The sequence below is a fragment of the Armigeres subalbatus genome, chromosome 1 (assembly GCF_024139115.2).
Source record: "Armigeres subalbatus isolate Guangzhou_Male chromosome 1, GZ_Asu_2, whole genome shotgun sequence".
Lineage (NCBI taxonomy): Eukaryota > Metazoa > Arthropoda > Insecta > Diptera > Culicidae > Armigeres > Armigeres subalbatus.
In genome coordinates this window covers 179,868,276-179,880,880 of record NC_085139.1, presented here as the reverse complement: position 1 = coordinate 179,880,880, position 12,605 = coordinate 179,868,276, and the positions used below count along the sequence as shown (strand labels likewise).

The 12,605-nt window shown below is 34.8% G+C and overlaps 2 protein-coding genes across 3 annotated transcripts in view; one reads left to right on the top strand and one right to left on the bottom strand.

Moving 5' to 3' along the window:
- LOC134205565 (probable serine/threonine-protein kinase DDB_G0282963) overlaps nt 1–12,605 on the bottom strand; it is a 599,905-nt gene that overhangs the window by 231,011 nt on the left and 356,289 nt on the right. The window lies entirely within an intron of this gene.
- Nucleotides 8,700–10,638, top strand: LOC134208781 (UDP-glucosyltransferase 2-like). The gene is made up of 2 exons (XM_062684721.1): nt 8,700–9,153; nt 9,219–10,638. The coding sequence occupies exons 1-2, from the start codon at nt 8,989–8,991 to the stop codon at nt 10,599–10,601; spliced, it is 1,548 nt and encodes a 515-aa protein (XP_062540705.1). The 5' UTR covers nt 8,700–8,988; the 3' UTR covers nt 10,602–10,638.

Sequence of the window (12,605 nt, the reverse complement as noted above, 5' to 3'; positions counted from 1 at the left end):
AAAATTCAAAAATTTAAGAATTTAAAAGTTCAAAAATTCAAAAATTCAAAAATTCGAAAATTCGAAAATTCAAAATTCAAAAAATTCAAAAATTCAAAATTCAAAAATTCAAAAAATTCAAAAATTCAAAAATTCAAAAATTCAAAATTCAAAATTCAAAAATTCAAAAATTCAAAATTCAAAAATTCAAAAATTCAAAATTCAAAAATTCAAAAATCTATAAATTCAGAAATCCAAAAATCCAAAAATTTAAAAATCTCAAAAATTAAAATTCAAAATTCAAAAATTCAAAATTCAAAACTAAAAAATTCAAAAATTCAAAATTCAAAAATTCAAAAATCCAAAAATTCAAAATTCAAAAATTCAAAAATTCAAAATTCAAAAATTCAAAAATTCAAAAATTCAAAAATTCAAAAATTCAAAATTCAAAAATTCAAAATTCAAAATTCAAAATTCAAAATTCAAAAATTCAAAAATTCAAAATTCAAAATTCAAAATTCAAAATTCAAAATTCAAAAATTCAAAATTCAAAATTCAAAAATTCAAAAATTCAAAAAATTCAAAAGTTCAAAATTCAAAAATTCAAAAATTCAAAAATTCAAAATTCAAAATTCAAAAATTCAAAATTCAAAATTCAAAAATTCAAAATTCAAAAATTCAAAATTCAAAATTCAAAATTCAAAAATTCAAAATTCAAAAATTCAAAATTCAAAAATCAAAAAATTCAAAAATTCAAAAATTCAAAAATTCAAAATTCAAAAATTCAAAATTCAAAAATTCAAAATTCAAAAATTCAAAATTCAAAATTCAAAATTCAAAAATTCAAAAATTCAAAAATTCAAAAATTCAAAAATTCAAAAATTCAAAAATTCAAAAATTCAAAGTTCAAGGTTCAAAAATCAAAACCAAAGGATTAAAAATTTAAAAATTTAAAAATTCAAAAATTCAAAAATTCAAAAATTCAAAAATTCAAAAATTCAAAAATTCAAAAATTCAAAAATTCAAAAATTCAAAAATTCAAAAATTCAAAAATTCAAGAATTCAAGAATTTAAAATTTCAAAAATTCAAAAATTCAAAAATTCAAAAATTCAAAAAATTCAAAAATTCAAAAATTCAAAAATTCAAAAATTTAAAAATTCAAAAATTCAAAAATTCAAAAATTCTAAAATTCAAAAATTCAAAAATTCTAAAATTTATAAATTCAAAAATTCAAAAATTCAAAATCTCAAAAATTCAAAAATTTAAAAATTCGAAAATTCAAAAATTCTAAAATTCAAAATTCAAAAATTCAAAAGTTTAAAAATTCAAAAATTCAAAAATAAATAAATTTAAAAATTCAAAAATTTATAAATTTTAAAGCCTAGAAATAGAAAAATTTAATGATTGAAAAATTTTAAATTTTAAATATTCGAAAAATTAGAAAATTTGTTTTGAAAGTTAAAATTTATTAAAAATTTTACAATTTAAAAATTCAAATTGTTTAAAATTTATAAAGTTTTATGTTACAAAATTATGATTGACGTTGACATAAAAATATAAAAATCTGTTTAAAATTATAAAATTCAAAATGCAAGAATTTTATAATCAAGAATTCAAAAATTCAAAATCTCAAAAGCTAAAAACTTTGTAAAAACAAAAATTTTGAAATTTTGCTTTTTAAGTTTTTTTTATTAAATTAAAAAGCATCTAGAATTCAAAAACTTATTAATCCAAAAATTTAAAAGCTCATAAGTTCATAAGTTGTTGAAAGTTTTAAATTCGAAAATTAAAAAAAAATAATATTTTTTAGTTTTAAAATTATGACATTAGAAAGTTTAAAAAAAATTGAGGTTTTTGGAAATCAATCATGATTGAAAGTTGCTTCTGCAGGACGATTCAAGTGGCTTCTGTACGCAGTTTTAATTTACGTGGAACATTTCCCCCGCGTAAATTCCGATTTCGGTGTACAATAGTCATTCTGCCTGTTATCTAAAAAAAAATCATAAGGGTTGTGTACAAGACACGACCGCCCGACGTAAACTACGTAAAACAGTTTGGTGAAATGAAGAATCTAGTGCCAGTGCAAGAATACATATTTGCAGCAGCTCTCTACAATACGCGCTCGTTATTCTGCTTCTGCTTCGTGAGAAGAACCGATTTTTCCAATATCCCATATGTATTTGGAATAAAATTTGCTCAGTAACTCCACCGATGCTTAGAGATATCATAAAATCTCGATTAATCGATTAGTAAATAATCGATTACTCTCGAGTCTTGACGATTATTGAATCGATTCATCGTTGAGTAGTAATCGAATCAAAATTAATCGATTATCATAACGATGAATCGATTAATCGAAGTAATCGACATCTAAAAGTTGTCGTAAAATCCCGAATTATCGATTAGTAAATAATCGATTACTCTCGATTCTTGTCGATTATTGAATCGATTGATCGTTGGGAAGTAATCGATTCAAAATTAATCGATTATCACAACAAATAATCGATTAATCGAAATAATCGATTAATTTGCGATATCTGTTGTTGTCAGTAATCGAATCTCCGCGATATTTCAAATGAAATGCCACGCGCGCGGGGGAAAGCAGTTTTCTTATAATCAATAAAGATGGCTCATTAGTCTTGCCTCTTTGTTGTCCGGTATGACTGCAAATATTGTGTACCCGTCACACACTCACTAAAGGGGCGTGGCTAGAGGTCCAACTTTATTGATTACAAGAAAGCAGCTCTTCCGCGCGCGCGAGCCATTTCGTTCGAGATGTCGCGAAAAGCAGATCGTAGTCCCACCATCGGCATCGGCGTAGCTCCTACCGGAAATCTTATTCTCACTGATGGTGTGGGTCCTGCGGTCGTCATCATCAACAACAGCAGCGCTCATATTAAAATTTTCTGAAGTACTAACGATTGGCTACCAAAGTAAAACTTAATTGCTTGGTGATGGCAGATTGTTTTTCATCGGTAGCATGATCACGAGCTCGCGTCAGAGAAAGACGCTGCCGAAAATTATTCGCGTGGATAGCAGTGGCAGTCAAGTGAAATTTCCCCTCAAGATTATAATTTTAGTAGATAGTCTGCTACTTGCTTCAGGTTTTATTTTCATCCATGCGAATACATATTTGCAGCTTCTCCTTCTGACACGCGCTCGTGATTCTACTACCGACGGCAACATTCTGCTGTCGCCAAGCGATTATAATTTGCACTTTAGGAAAAATTCGTCTAGGTTTAACCTTCGCTTCCACAAAATTGTGATCTATCGATCGATTGTTAATAATCTGCCTTCCCAATCGCAAACTGCAACAAAACCAATTAAGAATCTTGATCAAATTTCACTTGGCTGCCACTGATCCATACATTATGGCGTCGCCAAACGGTTAATTTGCCCTTTGAATAATATTCGCCTCGCCTCAATCTTCCTTTGTATAAAATGGTGGCCCTGAGAAGAACCGATTTATTCCAAATAATGCATATTTTGAATCAGAGCATTAGTGATTAATCATAGATTTAATCATGATTAATGAATAATGGGTGTTTTAATCATTATTCATTAATCATAATCATACAAAAAATACGATTTAATCATTAATCATTAATCGTTAATCATAGAATTTTACATTTAATCATTAATCACTAATCATATTTATAATTATTTTGAGTTTATTCATTAATCATAAATTTTAATCATTGCATACATCGCTTTTATTCATTAATATTTAATCATAATCATATAATTTTCATACCTTTTAATAACTCAATTTGGAATAAAGTTTACTTGCTTTTTGATCACTATGCAAATCATTCAATTTGATTATTCATAATCGATAATCATTAATCATATCGATCGTTAATCATTAATCATACACATATTGTGTCAACATTTAATCATGATTGGTAATCGTTAATCACACTCCAAATGTTTTATTCATTATTCATAATCGTTAATCATTGTAAAAAATTAATTTAATCGTTAATCATAATCATTAATCATTGTCAAAAACGAATAAATCATTATTCATAATCTTTAATCATAGAGTTGAATGATTTAATCATTAACGCTCTGTTTTGAATCACTAACAGCTGTTGACTACGACCACACGATCCACTCCACAAAAAATATAAATTGCTTAGTAACTCCGCCGATGCTAAGACCGCTCTCCGCGACATTTCAAATGAAATGGCTCGCGCGCGGGGGAAAGCAGTTTTCTTATAATCAATAAAGATGGATCATTGGTCCCGCCTCTTTGTTGATCGGTATGAGTGCAAATATTGTGTAACCGTAACACTCACCAAAGGGGCGTGGTTACAGGTTTAACTTTATTGATTACAAGAAAGCAGCTCTTCAGCGCGCGCGAGCCATTTCGTTCGAGATGTCACGAAAAGCAGATCGTAGTCCCACCATCGGCTTCGGCGGAGCTGCTACCGGAAGTCATCCGATGATTCGGCTCTACGCACGCCGTTAATTTCCAGATCCAAAAATGCTGCTTGTAACACGGATTTAAAGATGTACTGCTGTTGCCACGACCGCCACCACCATCGAACGAAAAATTTTCATCCGCACCACCACAGCCGGACTGCTTCTGGACGCCTTGGTCCGCTTTCCATGAAATCCAGAATGAAAATGTCGCGCGCACGCGAAACACGGGGCTTTTTATACACAGCGAAAACCAAGCAGTGGATCAAAAGGCCCGTACCTTACTGCAATCTGATGTCCGTGTTGAGGATTTATGAACGGGATTGATTATTTCTGAATTTTTCACCCGGTTTGGAAAGAAATAACATTTTCAATAGTTTGCCGTTGATAATGAATAGTTTTAATACAATTAGCAAATTGGTGGAAAGTTTCCGAATCTATTAATAAGAAAATCTCGAAAATCCGTCGAAAGATAAAGTCGCTATTACCGTTTGAAATCTTACATGATTTCGTGACGGTCCCCAATTTGGAAATTTTCATTTTGCACCCTGTATCCGAGGCTTCCCCTTAGACGTAGTTTACGTCAAAAAAATTAAGCATTAATGATAATCAATAGTATCAATAGAATTGGCAAATTGCTGAAGGTTTTCCGAATCGATTGATAAGCAAATGTCGAAAATAAGATAAAGACGCTATTAGCGTTTGAAATCGATCCTAATTTTTGTGACAGTCTCGAATTTGGAAATTTCCGTTTAAACCATGTATCTGCGTCTTCCCCTTAGACGAAGTTTACGTCAAAAAATCTGTAGCAAACATCAATACTGACGCCATACATTTTTTTTTCAGTCATAATTCAAATCAATTGTTTGCATGGTCTCCTTCCGATACTTGCTTGGGATTCAACTACCGTCGTTAGCGTTGCGCTTTGAATAAAGGAACCGATTTCTTTTTCAATCAACAGGAAAAATACAAAATTAGTCTCGCGGGAAAATTTCATGTTGTGCCGACAACATCCAAATCGTTGCAAACGCCACATTAGTGAATAAATTGCTTTAGCAATCTTCCGATGACAGCCTATGCTCGGACCGGCACTAATGCTATGATTCCGCTACCGATGCCAAACAATTATGCTTTCACCTGTCATAAGACGAGTTTATACAATCCCATTGAATTCCACCACTTAATTGTATCTTGACAGATACGTATTTCGACCTCAAAAGTAAGGCCGTCTTCAGTGTCTCGTACTTGACTCGACTTGAATTCGAGTCAAGTACGAGACACTGAAGACGGCCTTACTTTTGAGGTCGAAATACGTATCTGTCAAGATACAATTAAGTGGTGGAATTCAATAGGATTGTATAAACTCGTCTTATGATAGGTGAAAACATTCCACTAAAAAGCTCAAAATAATTTTCTTATCAATTATGCTTTGTTCTATGAAGAAAGTTCGCCTAATATCAACATTCTCAATCACTAAAATCATACAACTCCGAATTACGCTAGAAAATTTCACCGAAGAATTTTCCAGTTCCTAACGGTTGCACTTTAGGAAAATTATTTCAACTTAACCTTCCTCCCAAATATAATGATGGTCCTGAAAAGAACCGATCAATTGCCACTTATGTGCCTTATCAGCAGCCACTGGGTTGCGCGACCGCCATACGATGATTCGGCTCAACGAACGCCGTCGATTGCCAGATCCGCCGAAGATGGGACACGGATGACAATAATGTGCTGCTGCTTCCGCACCACCACACCGCGGAGACAGCCGTTGTCACTGGGACCGCTTCTGGACGCCCTGGTCCGCTCGCCGTGACATCCAGAATGAAAATAACGCGCGCACGCGAAACACGGGGCTTTTTATACACAGGGAAAACGAAGCAGTGGATCAAAAGGCCCGTACCTTACTGCAATTTGATGTCCGTGTTGGGGATTTATGAACGGAATTGAATTTTTCACCCGGTTTGGAAAGAAACAACATTTTCAATAGTTTAATGTTGATAATCAATAGTATCAATAGAATTGGCAAATTGCTGGAGAGTTTCTGAATCGATTGATAAGCAAATGTCGAAAATCCATCGAAAGATTAAGACGCTATTAGCGTTTGAAATCTATCCTAATTTCGTGACGGTCTCGAATTTGGAAATTTCGGTTTTACACCCTGTATCTGAGTCTTCCCCTTAGACGTAGTTTACGTCAATATAAAAAGTGTGTTATCTCTTCCCACGTACCGTCTCGTGAAATTAAACAAATTCCATGTGTGGATAGTGTGATACATTCTTCATGCACTTTTGGTAGACTGATTTTCGAAGCCGCCAGCATGCGTGTAATCAATTTGAGGTACACTTAGCCAATTTCTCGATCTAATCAAACATCTGGAGCAATCCTTCGACGAATGGCGCAATAAAGGCTGATGAAACCCCAGGCGCAGCAAATGCAAAAAGCTTCGCAGATCAAGTTCATCAGACAAGGCGATGACATTTAAAAACACGGTGACATAAGTTATTGTGATGCAATACTTGTTCAATATATGACCCTTGATCTTTTTTGGAATGAAAGACAAAATCCATACCCATTCACATAGGGTAAATCACTACTTGGTCACATGAGGAAATTATCAGCACACTGTACAGAAAATCAATAGTTTATACTATTTGTATGCTGGAGGATTATTGACAATTATTTAAAAGTCTCCCAATTATTTGGCATAATACACATAATTCGCAATAAATCATTTTCCACACAATTGAATTTCTACTATTAGTGTTTTACTAGAACATAATTTTTTTTTACTAGAGCATAACATATTTTAAAATCAAGCCAACGTCGGATTATTTTTTTTCGGCATGTACTACATTAAACGTCATCGTGCCGGAAAATCAATCGCCAAATAAGTGCTGCCCCTCGTTAATTTAAATCACCAAAAGGAAATCATCATATGTTCATAAGAGTAAAGAATGACAAAACTAGCATTGTGCTGGGTTAGTATTGGACTGGTCACATGCTTATCTCAGTTCATCTAATGTCATTCGGTGCTCAATTAAAATCCAACTAATAACTGTCTAAACCAGGCTTTACATACGATTGTTGAAAACAGTGGCAGAGTTATTCAAATACTTCTACATTTAGGATAAGGATAGCTGTTTTGAGCAGAAGACCCAGTTCCAACAATGGCACGGAAACCACATCTAAAAGTAGAACGCATGCCTTCAAATATTTGCATTGCTAATTGAATAGAAACTATATGATAAATTGGGTGGTTTAAAGGCTGCGTGATGAAGCGCAATAGTCTTTTATTCTGCTACACTAAATACTAAATAGGTATGAAAGCTGAAGAAATTACAAAACCTAAAATTACTTTCGAACCTAGCAAAATTTGGCATAATGTTTTGGCCTTGCATACCTTCGCTGAGACTAAGGAAGCTTTCACCAAGCAAATATTTATTTCATTGCTTTTAGCAAACTTGGAATTGACAATCTATAAGCAAAGGCGTAGGATTGCTAAACCGAAGATGGCGAATTTGATTCTCGGTTCCGGCCTATAATGTGTTCGGGTAGAAAGCATTCTTTTCTCCCTGGACATAGCGTATCCATTGTACTTGCTACACAAGATACATATTCATGCATTGGCGGGCATAGACAAGCTTTCAATTAATAACTGGAAATACAAGCTAACTAAGTTGAAAAGGTCAAGCTCCAGTTGGAATGTGAAGTAGAAGGTGAAGAATAAGATATCAGTAATTTCTGCTATCTATAAATCGTACGTATCAAGACTCTATTATTATATACATTCTTCCCATACTAAGCTTTTATTCAACACAAACAACAACTAGAGGAAACATGGTCAATATGAGCCCCAAAAGCAAACCTTTGAATTCAAGAGTGATTGCATCCAAAACATTGTGTTTTCAAATTGTACCGATCGTTTGAATACATCAGTTATTATATGGTCCATAATTGTTCTTGAAATACCAACAATATGGCATGAAAACGATTTTATTCTAACGTGCGGCACCCAAAAATGATATACAAAATGTGCCAATTTATTTCTCTAAAATTGTCACACTCTTTCTTCACAAGATTAGTGTAAGCTGCATTCTTTACGTTAGTTAATTTCCCGGACTGATGGTAATAAAAAGGAATATTTTTTTCTAATAGAAACGCGTTACGGAAAAAACAGAAATTTCAAAATTGCACCAAAAAGAGCCAAATAAACTTTTTCTAACTTTATTAAAGATATTTTAACAAATTTCTTCCATGTAGGGGCTTTTTCAAATGGTTATGTATTAACCTTAGCTGCACACAATTCTGTGATAAAATTTGACTTTTAGCTAAGAGAATGAGGTGGCGCATTTTACTCAACCGACGCATCATCAATCTTCAACAATTACTGTCTCGACTCACTCCGAATAATTTGCTCCGGCGCGCCGTCCGTTTGTTATCGGCCATTGGGGCATCACTTAGGTGTCGTCGTTCGTCTATCAGTCAACTGCAGACTGTAAAGAAGATAAGTCCAGCGAAAAAAAAAACGCGCGGCGCTACTGTTTTGTTTAGTTTTATACTGATTTATTTAGCCGAACATCATGAGTGGCATCGGTGGCTTCCTGATACTGCTGCTAATACTGGCGTTTAGTAGCCGTGCGGTCGTAGATTCAGCAAAAATTCTATGCGTATATCCCAGTCCTGGTAGATCCCATGTGCTTATTGGGCAGGTTCTGTTGAAGGCGCTGGCCGAACGTGGTCACCAGGTAAGTGTATCTATTTGAGAAAATTCGAAGGCGTACAACTACATTCATAGCCACCCATATTTCAGGTTACAATGGTCAGTCCTTTCAAGCTTTCAAAACCAGTTCCAAACTATAGAGAAATCTACGTTCCCCCGGATGACACCGTTAGCAAATTGACAAAAAGTTTCCTAGAGAAAAAACAAAACATCATTAAGAGTTTGCCTACCATGGTGCAAAGCGGACTCAATACCGCTAACAATACAATCAACGATCCTCAGTTTTTGGCCATCAAGAACGAGCAGTTCGATCTGGTTATTGCAGGGTTGTTCGTCACAGATTTCATCATCGGATTTGGTTCCCATTTCAATGCACCAACTGTGGCACTGTGGAGTGCTGGGCTGTCTAAATTCACATCTGATTTGGTGGGGAATCCAAGGGCTGTGGACGCCGTTCCACATATCTTACTTGGCCAACAACAGCAGATGGGATTCATGAATCGTTTGAAGAACTTGTTAATAGCCGCAATGGAAAATATGATCGTCGAATACACGACATGGAAACAACAGCCATATTACGACTTCAACTTTCCTTCGGATAAATATCCTAGCTATAGGGATGTACGGAAAAACGTATCGCTTGTGCTGTTGAATACACATTTTTCAAGTAGCGGGCCACGACCCTACATACCGAACGTAATCGAGGTTGGCGGACTGCAGATCAAGAACAATCCAGATCCCCTACCCGAGGACATCCAAAAGTGGTTGGATGAAGCAGAACACGGCGTTATCTATTTCTGTTTAGGATCAAATCTGAAAACGTCCGACCTTCCACCGGAAAAACTTCAAATTTTCCTCAGAGTCTTGGGTAAACAAAAGCAACGAGTACTGTTTAAATGGGAAACGGACAGCGTTCCCAATCAACCGAAAAATTTCCTAACAAAGAAATGGCTTCCACAAGATGATGTACTAGCTCACAAAAATATCGTTCTATTTGTGGCACACGGCGGTCTGGGAGGAATAGCCGAAGCTAGGTTCCACGCAGTCCCTGTACTAGGAATTCCCATTTTCGCCGAGCAGTCTTCTAACGTGTGGGCAGTAGAAAGAGAGGGCTGGGGTAAGGGGGTAGATTACGAGACCCTCACGGAAGCATCGTTTGAGGATCCGTTGGCAGAGATCCTAACGAACCCAGAATACCGACAAAAGGTGAAGAAATTGTCCGAATTGTATCGTGATCGACCACAAACGGCAGTCGATACAGCCATCTATTGGATCGAGTACGTGATTCGACACAAGGGAGCTCCCCACATGCACTACCAGGGAGCAGATCTGAACTTCTTCCAGCAACAGTTGTTGGATGTCGTGGCTGCATTACTTGTTATAGTCTATATTTTGTTAAAACTTCTGAAATTTGTCTTAAAAAAACTGGCTAAACTCATTTGTCGTAGAGGTAAGAAACAGAAAACAGCTTAGAGTAAAAAAAATAAAAGCCCGGCTAGAGATAATAAAAGTTTTCCACAATCCAACATATAACTAATAATTTGTCTTTGTATTCTGTAACATTCTTGATTTTTAGAATTTTTGAATGTTTAAATTTTTAAATTTTAGGATTTTTGAATTTTTAAATTTTTGAATTTTTGAATTTTTGAATTTTTAAATTTTTAAATCTTTGAATTTTTTGAATTTTTGAATTTTTGAATTTCTAAATTTTTAAATTTTTGAATTTTTGAATTTTTGAATTTTTGAATTTTTGAATTTTTGAATTTTTGAATTTTTGAATTTTTGAATTTTTGAATTTTTGAATTTTTGAATCTTTGAATTTTTGAATTTTTGAATTTTTGAATTTTTGAATTTTTGAATTCTTGAATTTTTGAATTTTTGAATTTGATGCTGAAATGCTGCTTCGTCCTAGTACTGCTCGGCTATGTCGCTCTTCAATCAAAGTATCAATCTTCCGTTGAACAACGCTGGTCGGGAAAATACTGCAGAGTCAATTCGATTTCGGTTAGGTTTTACTGATCAACTTGTCCGGACACGTCCTCTGGAGTATCTTCTCGACCTGTGCCTTCAATTTGTTCGGTTTCGTACTCCGCATGTAAAGTGACTCAATGAGTATTGAGATACCAATTTCATCCACCTCTAACCCAATCGATGCAAGTTTGTGGCTGCTACTCATAAGTTCATTAACATGTTTCTCATGGATGAATTCCTACCAAAAATTTAAATCACTCTTCATACAGATTTAGTGCAGAAATGTAAATAAACGGTAGTCGAAGTAGTTTGTCTTCATTCCCACGTCTAAAAATGCTATTTACCAACGCCCTAGTTCGTTCAAATGAATCTAGAGTTCAAGGCACGCAAAAACGATTTCCTGTAATCATTTGTCGCCGTTTCATTTTTGTTCTGGTTTGGAGCAATGGAGAGGGTGGCTTAGAATGTTTGATTTACTGTACACGTGGTAGTTGATTGCTACTCTGTGATTGATATTTTGCTAATTTAATATTTTAATGATAATCATTTATTAGCCTTCAATCTTTCCGAGCGGTCGATAAATTCGGCATCTATCTTCCTCTTAGTCTTCCTGCATTAACATAAAACTAATTTCATAAGTGTATTTACAATCACTCCAACAAGGGATACGAAGGAACATAAATCCCTCGCTTTTGGTTAGGTAGCCAAAACGGTAAACCATGGAAAACCCTGACTCAATCGTCGTCTCAATCTGATCCAATCCATTATTGCATCTCAGGCAAAGAACACATCAACCGCTTCGGCGGAAATTGTTTATCCCGTATTCCGCCCGACCTACGTCGGCAAGAACGTCTTCGTCATCGTCAGTAGCTGCCACCAAGCCCTTCATCAATCAACAGAAAGTGAAATAATTTGAATAAAAAATCAATTTGTAACTTTGTCTTGCAAACTTCCGTTCCCCATTTTTCACCCTTCGTCATCATTTTTTTTCCACTGCCGATAATTCGCTGTGCGCCATGAAAATTCCGCTCTATTTCCACCGAAGTGAAGTGGCAGCAAGGGCAATGAAATCGAGTTGAATGATTCTATTGAAAACCACTTTTTCTCTTCTGTCAACAAGGACCATTTTGAAGCTTTTCGCTAGAGGCCGCAGAGCCAGCCAGCAGAGCCAGTGCCCGTTACTGGCAAGCAAGTCAGTCAGCACAAAAGAATTGACAAATTGTCTCCGGGTCGGCAAAAGCCTTCTAGACAACCGGGCTCCGTCACATCAATTTTGATCATATGCACAGTGTCCCGAGCGAGTGAATCTTCCATAGTTGAACAAATTATGTATGAAGAGGATTGGAAAAACTGACAGTTAACTTTTCTCTACAGATTTGTGTGTAAACAAGTTTAAAATTAAATGCTTGAATATCTTGAAACTTTATCTTTCGTGTCATCCACATTTCTCGGGACGAGGCATTGCTTGGTGGTGGTGGTGGTTGCGGTTTACTGCTATGATGCCTT

What these genes read in the sequence shown, in the direction of transcription:
- LOC134208781 (XM_062684721.1), top strand. Translation starts at nt 8,989, where the DNA reads ATGAGTGGCATCGGTGGCTTCCTGATACTGCTGCTAATACTGGCGTTT. An exon ending in TGGCCGAACGTGGTCACCAG is followed by an intron (nt 9,154 to 9,218) that starts GTAAGTGTATCT and finishes CCCATATTTCAG; the next exon opens with GTTACAATGGTCAGTCCTTT.